General features: G+C 38.8%; 2 protein-coding genes across 3 annotated transcripts in view; one reads left to right on the top strand and one right to left on the bottom strand.

Moving 5' to 3' along the window:
• LOC132306521 (ABC transporter B family member 25, mitochondrial) overlaps positions 1-17,992 on the bottom strand; it is a 49,798-nt gene extending 31,806 nt beyond the window's left edge. The window contains exons 1-5 of the mRNA XM_059803931.1: positions 17,278-17,992; positions 16,891-17,118; positions 16,551-16,737; positions 16,413-16,474; positions 13,557-13,600 (exon numbers count right to left, since the gene is read on the bottom strand). Coding sequence (XP_059659914.1) covers positions 13,557-13,600; positions 16,413-16,474; positions 16,551-16,737; positions 16,891-17,118; positions 17,278-17,598 — 842 coding nt within the window. The 5' untranslated portion in view covers positions 17,599-17,992. The remainder of the gene's footprint in view (positions 1-13,556; positions 13,601-16,412; positions 16,475-16,550; positions 16,738-16,890; positions 17,119-17,277) is intronic.
• Positions 17,993-18,254: 262 nt separating this feature from the next.
• Positions 18,255-19,835, top strand: LOC132306523 (NAD(P)H-quinone oxidoreductase subunit N, chloroplastic). Of its 2 annotated transcripts, none has more exons than XM_059803933.1 (4): positions 18,255-18,781; positions 18,870-18,986; positions 19,117-19,202; positions 19,340-19,476. In XM_059803933.1, exons 1-4 carry the CDS (start codon positions 18,398-18,400, stop codon positions 19,404-19,406), a joined length of 654 nt encoding a protein of 217 aa, XP_059659916.1. In that variant the 5' UTR covers positions 18,255-18,397; the 3' UTR covers positions 19,407-19,476. The 2 variants fall into 2 exon arrangements, with proteins under 2 accessions (XP_059659916.1, XP_059659917.1); XM_059803934.1 differs by lacking the exon at positions 19,340-19,476 and adding an exon at positions 19,518-19,835 and having other exon boundaries at positions 18,257-18,781.
• The last annotated feature ends 17 nt before the right edge of the window (positions 19,836-19,852 follow it).

Below are 19,852 nucleotides of genomic sequence, written 5' to 3' on the forward strand. Positions count from 1 at the left end.
CTGTCATGCTGAACGGGATTTGCTGCTATGCTAATGGCAGACTTGTTGTCGCAGTAGAGTGAGAATGGAAGCGACACTGGAAGGCACAAGTCTGTCATCAAGGTTTTCAGCCAAAGCAACTCACCTACCCCAAGAGCCATAGCCCTATACTCTGCCTCTACACTAGATCGAGAGACAACATCCTGCTTCTTACTGCGCGAAGTAACCAAGTTACCACCAATAGTGGTAGAATAACCTGAAGTAGACCTCCTATCTGAAATTGATCCTGCATAATCAGCATCTGTCCAAGCCTCAACACATAAGTGACCATGATTAGCAAACAAAATACCACTGCCTGGACACCCTTTTTAAGTAGCGAAGAATCCAAATAGCTGCATCAAGGTGTGGGGCACGAGGAGAGTGCATGAATTGACTCACGACACTCACGGCATAAGCAATGTCAGGTCGAGTCATGGATAAATAGATGAGCTTCCCCACAAGTCGTTGATACTGACCAATATCTAACAACAACTCCCCCTCAGAATCAGCGAACCGATGATTCTGCTCAATCAGAGTATCAACAGAACGAGCGCTAAGCTGACTAGAAGCAGGAAGCAAGTCAAGAACGTACTTGCGTTGAGAGATGAAAATGCTAGTCTTGGAGTGAGCCACCTCAATGCCCAAGAAGTACCGTAGGGGACTCGGATCTTTAATCTCAAACTGATGACCAAGATAGCTCTTAACCTCATTAATTCCGGTAGTACCATCACCGGTAAGAATAATATCATCGACATACACAATAAGAGCAACTGTCTTACCGCCTGAATGACGTAAAAACAAGGTATGATCAGCTGTACTTTGATAGAAACCAAACTTGAGCATAACAATGCCAAAGCGATCAGACCAAGCTCGAGGAGACTGCTTGAGGCCATATAGAGAACGACGAAGACGACATACCATACCAGAATGAGCAGGAGAACGAAAGCCCGGCGGAGGAACCATGTACACCTCCTCCTGCAAATCACCATTAAGAAAGGCATTCTTGACATCTAACTGAAATAGAGGCCAAGATCGAATTGCAGCAACGAAAAATAATACACGGATGGTATTCATCTTGGCAAAAGGGGCAAAAGTCTCTTGATAATCTATGCCATAAGTCTGAGCATAACCCTTGGCAACCAATCGGGCCTTGTAACGAGCAACTGACCCATCTGGATTATGCTGAACTGTAAACACCCAACGACAACCCAGAGCCTTTCGTCCAATAGGAAGCGGAACCGTGTCCCAAGTTTGATTTTTCTCAAGTGCTTGTAGTTCTTCTGTCATAGCATCACGCCATTGAGGTTGTGCTAGTGCATCCGCAACACTGGAAGAAACAGGAACCGTGGCAACAGAAACAAGAAAACTCCGATAGGAGGGTGAGAGAGCATAATCAGAAACAAAATTAGAAATAGGGTAAGTACAAGAACGTTTATCCTTTCGAAGAGCAATGGGGTGATCATCAAGCGAAACAATAGCTTGAAAAGGCGAAGCTAGTGCCGAAGGAACAGGGCAGTCGATCGTGGGAGTAGAAGCTTGTACCTTTTATCTCCGACTATAAACCTATGAAAAAGGAATAATTCCCCCTGCTGGAGGGGTATCACAAGGAGGAATTATAGAAGAAGAAACAGGTAATGGTAGAGGAGTTGAAGACGGAAGAAGGTGATCATCCATTATATTCAATGGGAACCATTCACTCTGAGAACCAACTAAACCACTATAGTATGGTGTATGCTCAAAGAAAGAAACATCCATGGCTATAAACCGCCGACGACTGGGAGGATGGTAACACCTCTAACCTTTTTGAGAGTGAGAATAGCCCAAAAACACACACTTCAAAGCCTTGGGGTCAAGCTTTGTACGAGTTTGCCCTAACTGTTGAACAAAGCACACACACCCGAACACTCGCGAAGGAATCAAAAATAAAGATGAATTGGGATGTAAGATTGAGAATGGGGCTATAAAGTTAAGAATCCTAGAAAGAGTCCTATTAATGATGTAAACAGCGGTAAGAACTGCATCTCCCCAAAATGACTGGGGAACATTCATGCCAATGCAGATTGCTCTAGCTACGTCAAGGATGTGGCGATTCTTTCTCTCAGAACAACCATTCTGTTGAGGAGTTTTAACATTAGCCAGCTGATGCTCAATCCCAAATTCTGTACATAACTGTTGTACCTCCCCATAAGTGTACTCTGTACCCTGGTCAGATCGGAATTTTTTAATGGTACGACCATATTGAGTCTGAACCATTGTCATAAAATTTTTAAAAATGGTGTATACCTCATTTTTGGTTTTCATAAGATAAACCGAAGTAACACGACTATGATCATCAATGAACAACACGAAATATCGAAATCCAAGACTAGAAGTAACTGGGCAAGGACCCCACACATCTAAATGAACAAGATCAAAAGGTGTTAAAGCAGATTTATTACTACTAGCAGGATAATTGGAACGAACATGTTTAGCCATATGACATGTTTCACAGGATAAATCTGACACTGCCACGTTACAAAATAAGGAAGGAAATAAATGTTTCAAATAACCAAAAGAAATATGTCCTAAACACATGTGCCAACGCATAAGCTGGGCTTTATTAGATGAAACAATATTAAAAAATGAAGCTGAATGTGCTTGAGGTGACAAAGGAGCATCCAACAGGTATAAACCGTCCACTTCACGCCCACTGCCAATCGTCCATTTTGACACCAGATCTTGAAAAATACAATGAGAGGGAAAGAACGTTACACTACAATTTAATTATTTGGTAACGCTACTAACAGAAATAAGATTTGTAGTCAACTTTGGAACATAAAGTGTATTTGACAAAGTTAATGAAGGAGTAACTGATATGTGACCCTTCCCAGCAGTGGAAGATGGAGAGCCATCCGCAAGGCGGACCTTGCGTTGGCCAGAGAAGATACTATAAGATTGGAAGAGTGAGGACATACCAGTCATATTGTCTGAAGCACCAGAATCAATGATCCATGGTGTTTAAGATGTAGATACGCTATGTGCAGACGCAATAGTACCTGAGTGGGCATAAGTGGAGGTTGGCTGAGATGATGCCTCCATTTGGTTGAAGAATTGCTTAAACTTGTCCAAATTAGCTTAAGTCAAGGTAACTGTGACAGAAGATGTAGAGGCAAGGTTGTCAAGAGTTGACAACGAGACTGGTTGTGTAACAGAATGTGCAAAGGATCGAGGCTGTTGTTTCTGTTGCGGTGGACGTCCATGTAGAGCATAACAACGAGATTTGATGTGACCAATTTTTCCGTAATAGTCACACCGTCCACGTTGTCGTCCCAGAATGATCAACAGAAGCAACACCTAATGGATGAGTCCGGCAGCTCTCATCTGACAACACATAGGAATATGCATCCTCAAGAGTAGGGAATGAAGATAAGCCCAATAAATGAACACGAGCATACTCAAACTAGTCATTCAACCCGGCACAAAACTGAAACACTCAATTCTTCTCCACAATTCCTGCATATAAAACTGCATCATCTGGATCCTTCCAAGAGTGGAAGGAATCATAATATGACATGTCCTCTTAAATAGCACGAAGCTTGGCGATGTAACCTGAAACTGTCAAGTCACCCTGAAAAATCCTGGTGATATGTCGCCCCAGCTGGAAAATTCGTGCATTATTCTGCCTTTGAGAATAAGTGCGTTGAACTGAATCCCAAATCTGCTTAGCAGTCTTCATAAACATATAGCCAACAGCTATGTTTGGTTGCATCGAATTGACTAGCCAAGACATAACCATAGCGTTATCTGCAAACCACTGTGGATATGCCTTCTCTGACTCAGCTGGCTCTTTCTCAGAACCAGTAATATAGCCAATCTTGCCTTTACCACCAATGAACATCTTGGCAGACTGTGCCCAAATCAAATAGTTGGAACCATCCAACTCCACTGTGGTGATTTGAAGTCCTGGATTTTCTGATGAGTTGGTGGGAAAAATGGCACCACCACCCACAGAACGTGAGCCAAGAGAATTAACAGTCAAGGACCCTAAATCTTCTATAATCTATCACACGACAATAAAATAAATAAAAAAATAAAAAACTCCAAAAACACCACAAATTCTGTTAATAAATCAAAGGGTCTCCTCAGACCATAAACAATGTCTCCTCAGACCATTCCTGAAAAATCCAAATGCATACCTTTTTTTAAGGAGCGCTGCCCGCTTACATATAGCCAGACAGCCTCCTTCTTAATATTCGGAACCTCTTTGTAAACTATTTTTTTTTTTACCCAAGCCCTTCTAGGTATTGGAAACCAACTATCCCAATTTACCCAACCCTAAAAGAGTGAAAAAGAAATTGTAAAACTTAAAAATACCTATTTTCGATCACAAAACAGCAACACAGAAAAACATGTGTACGCAACGTCACACGATGTCACAAACAGCCTAAGGTAGCTGTTGCACAAGTAGCAAGGCTGCTGAAAGGTGTGGAAAGGTGTTGGCTCTGATACCAAGTACAAATATATAAAAAGAAGAGAAAATAGAGAATTGCGTAAAGGCTTAAATGAGATGAATTACTCATTCACAGCTCTAATATTTATAGATAAAATGAGCACATGCTAATATTACAAGAAAGGAAACTAAATCAAATCAAAATCAAATCACAACTTATTCTAAAGCATATTCTATGGCATATTCTATAGCATAGTCAAATCTCTGTTATTATGGTAAGTCATACCATAAATCGTGGTATCATATATATGCTATTATATGCATAGTCAAATCTCTGCTATTATGGTAAGTTATATCATAAATCGTGGTATCATAAATGCTAATAGAGTCTGCATTTTACACAGTTCCTTTAGGCTGTGCTATTTTCCTGAGAAAATCCAGGAGCCTTCAATCAAATGCCTAAAATAACTTTATCGCATGATTTGGGATTAAAGAATCTTCAACATGAGGTGCATGTGCATCTAATGAAGGGTCTAGCGGTAGCAGTACTGTTCATGAACTAATGTGGAGTTACCATGTTTAGTTTATAATGCTGGAAAAAATATATGTTAGTATGTAAGAGTTAACACTACAAACATCAATTTTGAACTTATCAAAAAAAAAAATAGTAAAGGAGTTAAATTACTAAAATAACTGACTATCATCGACTTGTCTTCCCCTTCTTTTTCTTTTTCTTTTCTTTCTTATTTTATTTATTTATTTATTTTTGTTTTTGGTTAGTTAAAGTACCCGCAAATGCCCACTATGGGGCTGGAACCTCTCGCCTCCCCTTTGTCTTCCCCTTCTTGAGGCTTCAAGGATCAATTTGTCTCCGCAATGCCCTCATTAGAAGATTAAACACACATGCTGATGGAGAACGAGTTATGACCTTCATGGATGAGCAGCATGTGTCCGCTTCTACTTTAGAAGAAAGGGCAAAGATGGATGGAAAGTAGGGATTGGATGTAATTAGGTTTTATTTTAATTGTTTCTGTTATTTTTGGCAAAGTTTTCTTTTTCTTTTTCTTTTTCTTTTCTTTCTTATTTTATTTATTTATTTATTTTTGTTTTTGGTTAGGTAAGTACCCGCAAATGCCCACTATGGGGCTGGAACCTCTTGCCTCCCCTTTGTCTTCCCCTTCTTGAGGCTTCAAGGATCAATTTGTCTCCTCAATGCCCTCATTAGCAGATTAAACACGCAAGCTGATGAAGAACGAGTTATGACCTTCATGGATGAACAGCATGTGTCCGCTTCTACTTTAGAAGAAAGGGCAAAGAGAGATGAAATTAGGGATTTTATGTAATTAGGTTTTATTTTAATTGTTTTTGTTATTTTTGGCAAAGTTTTATTTTTAGGAATATTTTCGTATTTTAAAAATTTTAGGGTTTGTTTATATTTTGCCTATATAAAGGCTCATGTGTAATCCGACAATGAGCTTTGGAAATATTGAATTGTTATTGTGAGTTTGCGAACTCTCCCCATATCTTTTATCCCTCCTTGTTCTTGATTTTTCTCTATCCCTCGGTCTCTCTAACCTACCTCATTCAATCTATTTCTCATCCCCTTCGTTTGTCTTCTCACCTCCTTCATCCACCCTCATCTCAACTTCCCATTCTCATCTCCACTTCTTTATTTCTGGTTACTATTTTTTTTTTTTTTTTGATAAATCTTTATTTCTGGTTACTATTGAAGCACTACTTTTCCTACATCAATTGGTATCAGAGCCATTCTTGTTCATTTACATTTCAAATTCCTTTATTCAGCTTGTCCACAAGTTTCATGCCCAATATGCGACGACAAATTGTTTTAAGTAATAAAAATTATGAATTTATTACATATGCCCTTCTTTTTTTGATAAGTAAAATTGTATCAAAAGCGCTCAAAGGGGGAGCACATCCCAAGAGACCAGCACAAGGCCAAATAGGGCCTCTACACTCTCAAAAAGTCCATAAAATCAACAATCTCTTCTAAAGATCTATAATTTCTCCCTACAACCCAACAAAAAACAATGGTAATGTTGAGAATTCTTTCATTTTTCTCAATACGTAGTGGAGACATGGATTTATCCGTGTATGGCTAGCACCCTAATCTTAGGGTGTAAATGCTAGCTAATTGTTTTTCCTATTTAATGCTGATTTGATTCTTTCCGCGTGTTGACTTTCCTAGTTTAATTCCTATTTATTTGTTGCTTTTTTTATTCCATCAATTTAGGAAATTGAGTAGCTGGTCTGTAGCCTCCAAATTTTCCTATTTATGTATTGTTTCTGTACAATTTCTAAATATGCAATAAGAGAATTTCTTCTTCTCTTTCTCTCGGAGTATTCACCTATCATCATTATGGTATCAGAGCAGAAATAAAGCTCTTGCTTGGCATCATCTCTCCGACCCTTCCTAAGCTTCATTTTTTTTTTCCTTGTATCCTCGGCCAGTTTCACACCTGTCCCCTCTTGCTCTGTTCAAAACAGAGTACACTCAGCAGGAAAGATCAGCCCAGAAATCGCCCAGAAAAAAAAAAAAAAAAAAAAGGATGGTAAAACACGGCTTGGCAACCGATAGTCATAGTAATACCTCGGATATGACATCTACTCAAGAAAAAACCATCCTCAGCCATGTCGGAGGATCAGAAGGCTCAGTCTTACCAATTACCAGACACAAACTGAACGGAAACAATTTCCCTCAATGGTCTCAATCCATCATGATGTACGTTTGTGGCAAAGGAAAGGATGACCATCTCACCAGAGAGATTACTGCTCCAGCGAAAGAAGATCCAAAATTCAAAACTTGGAAAGCTGAGAACATGATGGTTATGTCATGGTTGGTTAATTCCATGACTACAGAAGTGGGAGAAAACTTCATGTTCTATGCAACAGCAAAGGAGATGTCGGATGCAGCAAGAGAGACTTATTCCGATAATGAAAATACATCAGAATTGATTGAAATTAAGGGTATCCTTCATGATCTACGACAAGGTGAGATGTTTGTTACCCAATATTTCAATATACTCACTCGTCATTGGCAACAACTAGATATGTTCGAGACCTCTGTATGAGATACTCCCGGAGATGCAGAAAAATATAGAAAGGTTGTCGAGAAAGAACGAATCTATAAGTTTATGTTGGGTCTTAATAAAGACCTTGATGAAGTAAGGGGAAGAGTCCTCAGTATTAAACCTCAACCAAGCATCCGTGAAGTATTCTCAGAAGTTCGACATGAGGAAGCAGAAAAAAGGTGATGATGGGTGGCCAAAATCAACCTGCTTCAACAGAAGGATCAGCCTTGGTTACCCAAAACACCAGTCCCTCAAACTATGACAACCGTCCTTGGAAAGGCAGACCATGGTGTGACCATTGCCGCAAATCAGGTCATACCCAAGAAACATGCTGGAAAATACAATGAAAACCACCAAACTGGAAGCCAAGATCAGAAAGAGAACTACGAGGATATCAAACTGCAGCTGACGGTCAGCCACTGGTCCCTGTTCCAGACAACCATAGTTCCGGTGCCTTATCTCTCAACAAGGACCAAATGGAGCAGCTGATCAAACTCCTTAACCAGTCTAGCACAAATTCCAGCAATCCTTCGTCTTTCTTAGCCCAAAAAGGAAGTTTTAAAATTGCTTTAAGTGTCAGCAAAAAGGAACCCTAGATCATTGATTCAGGAGCCACCGATCACATGACAGGTTGTGCAAATTTTTTCTCTTCATATAATCCATGTCCAAGAAATCTAAAAATAAAAATTGCAGATGGTTCATTATCTTCCGTTGCAGGAAAAGGCTTAATTCCAATTTCAAAGAGTCTAACCCTCAAATCTGTTCTTCATGTTCCTAATCTTTCATGTAATCTTTTGTCTATTAGCAAACTGACTAAGGATCTAGACTGTATTGCTAAATTCTCTCATACCTTGTGTGAATTTCAGGAACTGTCTTTGGGGAGGACGATTGGCAGTGCCAGGGAATGTGAAGGGCTCTATTACTTTGATGAGGACATAGTCGAGAGTGGATAAGCTCAAAAAGCAAGCTGTGAGAGTGAAGTTCTTTCTTTATCTGGAGAAAAATAAATAATGTTGTGGCATCGTAGACTTGGCCACCCTAGTTTTTCCTATTTAAAAAACCTATTTCCTTCATTATTCAAGAATAAAAATCCAGCCTTATTTCAATGTGAAATATGTCAACTTGCTAAACATCATCGTACTTTTTTTCCATCTCAACCGTACAAATCATCAAAACCTTTTTCCATCATTCATAGTGATATTTGGGGGCCTTATAAAGTAACAACTTTTACTGGTAAAAAATGGTTTGTAACCTTCATTGATGATCACACCAGAATTTGTTGGGTCTTTCTCTTAAAAGAAAAATCTGAAACTGCGCATATTTTCAAAGAATTTCACTCCGTGATCCAAAATCAATTTCAAACAAAAATTCAAATATTAAGAATTGACAATGGTTGTGAATATTTTAACTCTGTTCTCAGTGAGTTTCTTAACAAACATGACATTATTCATCAAAGCTCATGTGTGGATACCCCCAACAAAATGGCCTCTCTGAAAGAAAAAACCACCATCTCCTAGAAGTGGCTCGGTCTATCATGTTCACCTCAAATATGCAAAAAACTTTTTGGGGAGAAGCAATTCTCACTGCCTCTTATCTCATAAACCGTATGCCCACTAAAGTCCTAAATTACCAGACTCCCCTCAACTCCTTGATTGAAGCCTATCCTCATATACGTTTCATTAGCAACCTACCTCTCAAAGTGTTTGGTTGTACTACTTCGTCCATATACATAGCCATAACCGTGGCAAGCTTGATCCAAGAGCCATAAAATGTGTGTTTGTGGGATACTCTCCTCCTCAAAAGGGGTACCGATGTTATTCTCCAGAAAAAAGGAAATTTCTCACCTCCATGGATGTCACCTTTTTTTAGAACCAGTCATTTTTTTCAAAAACTGATCTTTAAGAGGAGCAACAAATTTCGGAAGATCAGTTTTGGGATATTTCTCTACCTAACTCAACCCTATCTCAACCAAATCAACCTCCACCATCTCCTCCTAATCCTACTATGCCATTAACATGTGAAAATTCTCAGACAGGGGGAGAACTTCAGCAGCCGAATGAACAAGAGCTACGGGTTTACACACGACGAAACAATCAACGAGTAATAAAGCAACCACCATCTCAGCATCGCCAAGAATCCGAACCTCAGACCGTGACTCGAAATTCTGATTCAGGTAATCTTCCCTTCGAGTCTACTCCTATGCTTAATAATGAATCTAATCTAGATTTGCCAATTGCCCTTAGAAAAGGAATTTAATCATGCACCCTTCATCCTATCTCTAAATTTGTTTCGTATAAAAAATTATCACCATCCTATAGAGCTTTTACCACTAATCTTTCCAGTGCGAAATTTCAAATTCTATACAGGAGGCTCTATCTATTCCAGAGTAGAGAGAAGCTGTTAAAGAAGAAATGAGGGCTCTTGAAAAAATGGCACATGGGAATTGGTAAACTTGCCTACCGGAAAGAAAACAATGGGATGTAAATGGGTCTTCACTGTGAAGTACAAATCTGATGGCTCTATTGAGAGATATAAAGCTAGACTTGTAGCGAAGGGATTTACTCAGACATATGGAGTGGACTACCAGGAGACTTTTGCACCGGTGGCAAAACTGAACACCATCCGAGTCCTTTTATCTTTCGCAGCAAATTTGGATTGGCCTCTACAACAACTAGATGTGAAGAATGCCTTTCTTAATGGAGATCTTGATGAGGAGGTATACATGGACTGACCACCAGGATTTGAAAACAGGAGCGAATCTGGGAAAGTATGCAGACTGAGGAAATCCCTTTATGGGTTGAAACAGTCACCACGTGCTTGGTTTGAAAAATTCACTAGAGCAATTCGTAGCCATGGATACAGTCAAACTCAAGCAGATCATACTTTATTCTATAAACAATCCCGTGAAGGGAAAGTCGCAATATTAGTTGTTTATGTTGATGATATAATCCTCACAGGTGATGATCTTAAAGAAATGGAACTATTGAAGAAGACTCTGGCTAGTGAATTCGAGATTAAAGATCTTGGTTTCTTAAAATATTTTTTGGGCATGGAAGTTGCAAGAACCAGCAAAGGAATCTCAGTCTCACAGCGAAAATACACTCTGGATTTACTAAAGGAGACAGGTATGCTTGGCTGTAAACCTGCTAACACTCCGATGGATCCTAATCAAAAGTTAGGACTGACAGAAGGTGGAACTCCTGTGGATAAAGGCATGTATTAAGAATTGGTTGGAAAGCTGATCTATTTGTCTCACACACGTCCAGACATAGCCGTCGCAGTTAGTGCAGTCAGTCAATTCATGCATTCTCCTGGAAAGGATCACTTAGAAGCCGTGTACAGAATCCTCAAGTACCTCAAAAGAAGTCCTGGTAAAGGCCTATTTTTTGGAAAATATAAAGAGAAGAAAATTGAGGCATACACAGATGCTGATTGGGCAGGTTCAATTACAGATAGAAGGTCCACTACTGGTTATTGTACGTTTGTTTGGGGAAACCTGGCGAAGTAAAAGGCAAGCAGTTGTTGCTAGAAGCAGTGCAGAGGCTGAATTTCGAGCTATGGCTCAGGGTATTTGTTAATTATTGTGGTTAAAGTTATTATTAAAAGAATTAAAAATTGAAGCAAATCTACCTATAAAACTGTACTGTGATAATAAGGCTGCGATCAGTATAGCTCATAACCCTGTTCATCATGATCGAACAAAGCATGCAGAAGTAGATCATCATTTTATGAAAGAGAAAATTGAAGAAGGAACAATCTGTATGACATTTGTTCCTACAAGTAGCCAAACTGCTGATATCTTGACAAAGGGCCTACGGAGATTGAATTTCGAAAAATTAGGAAACAAGCTGGGCATGATCGACATTTATGCTCCAGCTTGAGGGGAAGTGTTGAGAATTCTTTCTTTTTTCTCAATACGTAGTGGAGACATGGATTTATCCGTGAATAGCTGGCACCCTAATCCTAGGGTGTAAATACTAGCTGATTGTTTTTCCTATTTAATGTTGATTTGATTCTTTCCGTGTGTTGACTTTCCTAGTTTAATTCCTATTTATTTGTTGCTTGTTTTATTCCATCAATTTAGGAAATTGAGTAGCTGGTCTGTAGCCTCCAAATTTTCCTTTTTATGTATTGTTTCTTTACAATTTCTAAATATGCAATTAGAGAATTTCTTCTTCTCTTTCTCTCGGAGTATTCACCTATCATCATTAGGTAATAATGGAGAACTTAAGCAAAGAGATAAGAGTCTCCTTTCATCTAAAGGATCTCCTGTTTCTTTCGAGCCAAAGACATCACCAGACACACAAAGGCGTAACTCTCCAAAATTCACGGACTTGGGCCCCCACTATACTATACAACCTCTCCAAACCTTAACCAACCCTTTGGAAGACTTGGGCATAACCCACTGAACCCCAAACAAACCTAACATCAAATCCCAACAGTCCCTAGCCATAGGACAATGCAAAAGAAGGTGATCCACCGTCTCCTCATCACTAAGGCACATGCAACAACAATTGACCACAACCTGTTGTCTTTTCTTCAAATTATCCTGGGTCAAAATCTTTCCCAAAGCAAATGTCCATGCAAAGAAAGCCACCTTTAAGAGGGATTTGGACAGCCAAACAGCCTTCCACGGAAAAGAAACCCCTGGTCCCTTCACGAGTCATCTATAGAAGGAACAAACATCAAAGTGACCTTAAAGGAAAGGAGAAATTCATTAAAGGAGATTATGTTTTTATTCATGTAACACCACAACCTTATCCATGTGACTCCTTTGAGACTTCGCAAGCCCAAATCACTCGATATCTCCACATCACTCATAATTTCGGACCTTATGCATTTTTATTTGACTTGTCATCAAAAAATGGTAGTAGTCCAATTTTTCATGTGGATTATTTGTCACCTAACCAAGGCACCTTTGAGCCTCTTATATTATTAGCTTGTGTTCTTACAGGAGAGCTACATTTTCTTCAGCACCAACACTTCTTCCACTATGGTAGCATTATCCATCTTCTGCTATCACGTGGAATACAAATAAGCCTTGCCATGTTGATTCGAACTTTTTAGGGCAATACTATCCGCTTTACTCTCCGGAAGAGAGTTATTCTCAACGGAGGAGAATTGATGGAGAACGAGTTATGATCTTCATAGATGATCCGCATGCCGCCTCTACTTTAGAAAAAGGGGCAAAGATAGATGAAAATAGCGATTTGATGTAATTAGGTTTAATTTTAAATTGTATTTGTTATTTTTGGCAATGTTTATTTTTAGGAATATTTTAATATTTTAGGTTCTTTTAATGTTCTGCCTATATAAAGGCTTAAATGTAATTAGACAATGAGCTTTGGAAATATTGAATTGCTATTGTGAGTTTGCGACCCTTCCCCGTATCTTTTCTCCCTCCTTGTTCTTGCTTTTCTCTATCCCTTAGTCTCTCTAACCTACCTCATTCAGTCTTTTCTCATCCCCTTCGTCTATCTTCTCACCTCCTTCATCCAACCTCATCTCAACTTCTCATTCTCATACACTTCTTTCTTTCTGGTTACTATTTAAGCACTACTTGTCCAACGTCACAACCAATCTACATGTCTATGAGAATCATACAACAACAATCAAGCTTTTTTTCCCCAACTACTTGGGGACAGATATCTATGAGAATCATCAAATCCAAATATCTTTCTAAAGAGTTCAGACAGGATCTAAACTTTGCAGTTTCTACGTTTCTCATATCTAGATTTATTACATTAGAATAACCAAGAAACATTTTCCACAATGATAGCAAGGTCTTTTGGCAACTATAAGGACTGTTATTTGCTGTACAGAATGCATATATACAATCTTTTGTATTAATATCACTCTGTAAACTGAAATCCTGGCCAAAATGGAAAAGAAGAAAAAAAGAAGAAGAAAACAATATATGGCAGCCCAATATTGCAATCTATGTCTTGGTAGATTAAAATAACAACTATCATCAAAAGAATTTTTCTAGTGAGCTGAACAGAATGTTCTCCGGACAATACCTAAGATGATACTGAAGATCAAGCTCATGCAAATGTGAAAAGACCTGCAAAAGTTAAAAATGCTTTACATGTCACAACTGACAAGCAAGAAATTAGGATCAAATCAGAAAAATGACATATATCAACTGTAAATATAGAACCATAGAAGTATGAGCACTACAAAAATTTATGCAAATTTAATTGTGCTAAGTTATGGGTTGCACCATTGCATGTCATACACTGCATCATTTGTCAATTAGGGACCCAGCGAGTTGGCATTTTCCATGTAGTAAAACAATTAAAATTATCATCTTAAATTTTGTTGCAGGATTGTCTTCGTTATCAGCAAACTATTTTCTTTTCCATCCTCATTTCAACTTAGCATCTGAACATCTATAGCTCATGCATCTCCAGCAAAACAAGCCACATCTTGTTTCCTTTCTCTTCTATGATATGAAAATGCAAAAGAGGAGGACAAGATATCCTTTGAAAGTTTTAACAACAAAAACATGCCAAAAAATGACTAGCCACTACCAAAATGGAATACATTCAATCTTTCTCATGTAGTTCATGGATCTCTAAGGCCCTGAAATTATATATATATATGCCATTTGATGACCATTGCAGAGTCTCAAGCAAACACATTTATTGCATCACTCTTCTTGAATGATTAAGAACTTGATATTATTGCAAGTTATGTGATCCAGCCGATGCCATCCCAATCTAATTTACCAACTTTCTTAATAAGAAGCATCAAACCGATGGACATGTGTCCGACACTTAATGTATGTCCATAATTTTAAAATGAATTTCATTATTACATACAGATTCTGAACACTTGGCAAACACATTTGAGACACTCTCCAACAGGTTTTTTATTTTTTTTATTTTTTTTTTTATTTTTTTTATAAGTACTCTACAACATTTATTATACGATACACTCATACAAGCACATGTAAGAGTAGCCACTTCCAACGATCTTGCAAACAATATGAACACACCTCAAAGTGTTCACCTTTTTTTTTTTTTTTTTTTCTTTTAGAAAAATAGAAATTATACACATGGTCAACATAAGTCAAGCAGATGATGACATTTTTTCATATGGCGCAAAAATATAATTATAGTAAAAAAGTAGCAGAGTAGAAGCAAGCATATATCATATAATAATCTTTACAATATTCACATAACTTAATCTTCTAAATATATAACTCTTAACACACAAATTAAAAATTCTGTGATAGTCATACATAATAGATGTACATAAACAAAACTTCATATTATTTATAGTGGTATCCATGCCATTTCCATGTCTTACTTTTTTAGAATTTGACATGTCAGTGTATCCGTGTCATATCATGTCCGTGTTTGTGCTATATGCTACTTAGGTCCAATTGTCTGATAGTTGCACTTTAGAGAATCCTAAAGAGCAACACCTCCTTCCACTTCCTTAGAATTTGAAGAGTAAGAGTCTCAAAAACATTCAAATTTAAGGCTTGGCAAACCCAAAAGGAGGTCTCAGCTTTAATCTTCTCTATTGAGGCATCAACAATGCCATATTTGTCCTAAAAATTCTATCATTTCTTTTAAACCATAAGAATCAAAAGACCAATAGAATAGCGCACGAGTTAAAAGTGTAGACATGCATTCTAAAATCAACAATGACATACTGCTGAATTCTTGTACATAACGCACGAGTTAAGGGAGTGAGCTTTCCAAGTTGTCATTTTAAAAGCATCTTGTTAATGTTGGCCTCTATAGAAGACTAACCAAGTCAAATGTTTCACTTGATGAGGGACCCATATTTAAGGGGAATGAAAACTTGGGACAAGATCTTTTTATGAAAGAATGACGAAAAAGAAAAAAAAATAATGAAGAAGAAAATCTAGGACGCTATAGCTCCCAGAGCTTTGAAAAGCCAAAATAGATAAGTAAGCCTTTATGAGGTCTTCAAGAAAGGAGGAGAACTAAGCGACTTAAAGAATTATCCCATAACTATTTCCTAAGACATTTAACATGACGAATCTTATTAGAGGTAAGAACAAAGGTGAACCATGTGCAATGAATTATGTGGCCAACAATGACTTCTTCAGCCAGCTAGCCAATATTCCTACCCATGTTCTCTCAAGAAACTCCACAACCATTTCCCAATGAAAGCTCTAGCCCCCCATAAATGCATTTGTCTAAAATATGATCCAACTTTTATTAGGAAAGTGAAAAACTTGAGAACAAAAAAAGCAAGCAAACACAAAAATATTTGGGAAAAGGCTTTGTTGAGTTGAGTTATTTTGAATCCATCGAATCCTGAATGGCAAATAGAGTCATAACAATGATGGGTTTCTTTTTTTATTTTCCTGGTTGGTCCATCATTGTTTGGAATTAGTGCTAAGATCCAACTGAAGACAGGCCCTACATTGTCTCCACTGTCGTGGATGAAAGGAACAAAACCAAAATAATAATAACAATAATAATAATAAATAATTGGTATGAGAACTTATCCTGCATATTACAGTCCCTTTTATTTGGGTATGTTTTGGTTATACTGAACAGCTTCACAATGTTATAACTTTTGTATTCCAACATTTTACCCCTTTTTTCTTCTATTAAAATATATTTTATCCAACAAAAAAGAAGGCTGCTACAACAAATCAAATATATCATTATGGTACACTAAGGACATAGGGATGAGATAAGAACATTTTAGAGCTAATGATGATAATATGTTAATAATGTACATAAGTTTAATGGTCAATTACTTCCAAAGAAGATTGCTAACCGCCCAACACCCCCACCCCGGTGGAAGGGGGCTGTACCGGTCATTTTGCAATATCATGTCCTGAATCAGTACATATATAAAAAGAAAAACCACTAGTTTCTTACCTTTCTAGATACTGATCGGATTGTTCGCAATGCCACCTTAGAAAATACAGCAGTTCGCAACTCTGGAGCAATGGATGTGCATGGGAGTATAAGAATGGGAAAGGCAAGAAGAAACAACAATTTTCTCAAGTGAATTACCATTGAAAGCAGATGCCCCAGTTCGTGCTATTCCATATCCAATTAAAACGGCTGCTGGGCTCACAAAAAGGGCCAAAACAGTTGAATTAGCAGTGGTAAATGCAGCAAGAGCACTAGCATTCCCAGTTGCTGTTGTCAACCAGTCCACAGCAAGCTTGAATAGAAAAGGTACCTGAACATTGAGAACCTGAATAATAGAAGCACCACAACTTGTTCAGTAATTAATAGTTAATCACTAAATTTAGTTCCTAAGCAAAAAAATTAATTACAGAAAAGCAAAGTCTGGATAGAAGTGACCCAATAACAATTACAGAGATTGGAGGCACAAACTGCCACCCACCTTAGCTCCAATAAGAAAACCCAAGGCAATAACCACCCGCAACCGGAACTCGAGGTTATCTTTTGACCACAAGTATGTTGCAAGAGTACGGAGAATTTTTGTGTCTGCAACGCGATCTTCTGAATCTCTTCCTTTAGCAACCGTAGTCGTTTGTTCTGTCTTTCCAGGCTGCTTTACCTCATCCCTAGTAGATGCTGAGAACAATGCATACCCATTTGGTATCGAACCCTGTTCGCAACTTCGAATTAAACCCACAAAAGAATAGAAGATATAAGGAGTCCCAATTTATATATATATATGCATATGTATCAGAAAACACGCACAAGCACAAGTGAGTGTTTGTGTATATATATATATATATACATATATATGTATAATTTGACTTACAGGTTGTTGTGGAGGTCCACGGGTGGAATCTGAGAGAAAGCCGTTAAGGTGTTTGAAGAAATGCGGGGCGGTTCTGGAAACATCCCACGAATAGCGCCGACTAGAAAACTCTCTGGTAAAAATACGATTCGTATGAGTGTATCGGCCTGAGACATCAATACTGAGACATCGTCCGGTCGTGAACGATTTTGAATCAAAAGGGCGAAAAGGGACGAGAGTTTTGTGACAGGAAGTGCAATGAGAATTCATTATCGCCATCTCTCCCTTACGCAGGAAGAGCTCGCGAACTCTGAAGCACCTTGAAGCGATCGTCGCTTGCATTCTCTAGAAATTTACATGTACACGATGATCGAACTGGGACATGAAAGTTGCTGAAATGAGGATTTCAATCACGATTTGCCGCGCTCAGGAGGATCATGAATCAATACAGGGTAAACCTACTTCAGATACAGAGAGAGTTTAGTGTGTTTGAGTGAAGTCAATAGCGAGTTGGGGGGTTGCAGTGCCGACAGGTCTCGGCAGAATTGCGGAATGGTGAGTTTTTGAGTCCGAGTTGAGCTGAGAAATATATAGAAACCGGTTAGGGCTGGCTTTCTGCCCATAAAATTTTAAATTTTAATACCGTACTGGTATAACATGTCAATACCATGTTTTTTTTTTTTTTTTTCACCCACGCACATTCATTCAAGGAATTGAAATCTGGATTATTCAGAATATGTAGTAAGTTTCCAAGTAATATACGATTTTGGAAGCGAAAGGGTAGTTTTTATATCTCGATTTAAATGCGCTGACTGCATTACAAAACAAGGCACAACTGGGAGCTGGTCTAATATGGGCCCACAAGTACTCAACTAATTGTCTTTTAATGGACTTTTTGGCAGCTTGGTCACCACAACCGCAAGTGTGGTGGTGGGATGTTGCCTATGCTATGACATGGTGGGCTCATCATAAAAGACCAATTTTCATTTTAGAAGCAACACCTTCTTATCTTGTTTCTCCACCATAGAACTTACAACTCACACCAAGCCAAAGCCCATTCTAACAATACTATTCTCATCTCTTCCTACTATGGCCTTGTCTCCCTCCACCTTCTTCTAGCCACACAGCAACCTGAAGCACAATGGTAACCACTGCCTGCAGCTCGTATCGTGGCACACTGCTGCCTCCAGTCAATCTCCGGCAACAACCACCATGCCATGTTGCAACAATGACAATGAGAAAGAGCGGATTGATCATGACACGATGGTATAGAAAGGGCGTGGTGAGGTGTGGCAGAGGAATAGGGGACTTCATTGGAGGGGACCTTGTGAAGTTCGACTTGAGTCGTTGGTTGTCAGACGTGGAAGAGCACAAGGCCCTGGCAATATACAGCCCCCACGAGGGAGGGTACGAAGGGCGGTACCTGAACAGGCTGAGGTACCAGGGCTACTATTTCCTGGACCTCACTGCTCGGGGCCTCGGTGACCCTGAGACAACTCTCACCAAAGTCCATCCTGTCTGCCCAGTGAGTCTCACTACTCTCTCCACTTCTTAACATTTCTAAGTATGCATGGTGGAAGTCCCAATTAGTCTCGTGCCTACAAAACTTGCAGGCTCATGTAGGTAAGCAGCCCATAGCAAGATGGTATTTCCCGCCAGAGGTTGATTATAGGCTCTCATTATTGCCTCCCAATGCCAAAGGGTTAGTGGTTTGGATAATTGAAGCCAAGGTGAGTGTCATGACTGTGTGAATGACTTTACAGTATATGAATCTCATCCTATCACTGTCAGGGAAGATGGGTTTTATGTTGAAAAGTTTTCATTGAAATACTGTGTGACTCTGTGCATTCATTCACTCAGGTTTTGTCCAAGGCAGAACTGCAGTTTCTTGCTTTGCTCCCCTCTCTCAGGCCTAAAGTCAGGGTCATTGCAGAATGTGGAAACTGGTAAGCCTCTCTGTTTTCCTTCTGGTACTTCAAATTTCAAAGAACAGGCTCCCGTTCCCTCCAGGCTTTCAAAGAAATAGAATCCAGCAAAGTTTTCCATAAAATAAGAAAAATAAAATTTCTTTTTTCATCACCAGTACACAATTTAAGGGGAATGTAAGGCACAGAGACTCAAAACATAACAAATTTGGGTTCATAGATTAACCAGGTGACTCGTTGAACATGTCGATGCTTCACATTTCATGCCCTGTTTCCGGGTTCTGCTTTGCTTGGGTCAGAATCATATTCATGTTCTCCTCTGCTTGCTATGTCCAGGAGGAAGTTCATATGGACGCCACTCAAAGAAATTGCAGGATTACCGGCAAATCAGTGAGCATAAGCTCATTGCTCAACGACCATCACAGCAATGTTGTGGCGCCTTCAGCCGAAGGCTCTGCTTTGGCCATCCTCTCATGCAATGGCTTCTTTTATGCTGTTTCACGAGGAAGCTTTACTGATACACATTTCATTCTTACCGTCGGTTATTGGTTTAGGCAGTGCTGCTACCAGAAGTTTGCCTTGTATATTTCATTTGTGAGAACTTTCACTGCAAGCTTTACATGACACATAAATGAAGTAACAAAAATTGCCTCATTCACAATTAGGTTTTT

The sequence above is a fragment of the Cornus florida genome, unplaced genomic scaffold (assembly GCF_030987335.1).
Source record: "Cornus florida cultivar Cherokee Brave unplaced genomic scaffold, ASM3098733v1 CherokeeBrave_3.0.0_Hap2_Chr05, whole genome shotgun sequence".
Lineage (NCBI taxonomy): Eukaryota > Viridiplantae > Streptophyta > Magnoliopsida > Cornales > Cornaceae > Cornus > Cornus florida.

Bases quoted from the DNA above. Each gene is read 5' to 3' on its own strand.
- LOC132306523 (XM_059803933.1), top strand. From the start codon at position 18,398: ATGGTAACCACTGCCTGCAGCTCGTATCGTGGCACACTGCTGCCTCCA. The intron at 18,782-18,869 runs GTGAGTCTCACT...CAAAACTTGCAG, and splicing joins AAGTCCATCCTGTCTGCCCA to GCTCATGTAGGTAAGCAGCC. The intron at 19,203-19,339 runs GTAAGCCTCTCT...TTTCATCACCAG, and splicing joins ATTGCAGAATGTGGAAACTG to TACACAATTTAAGGGGAATG.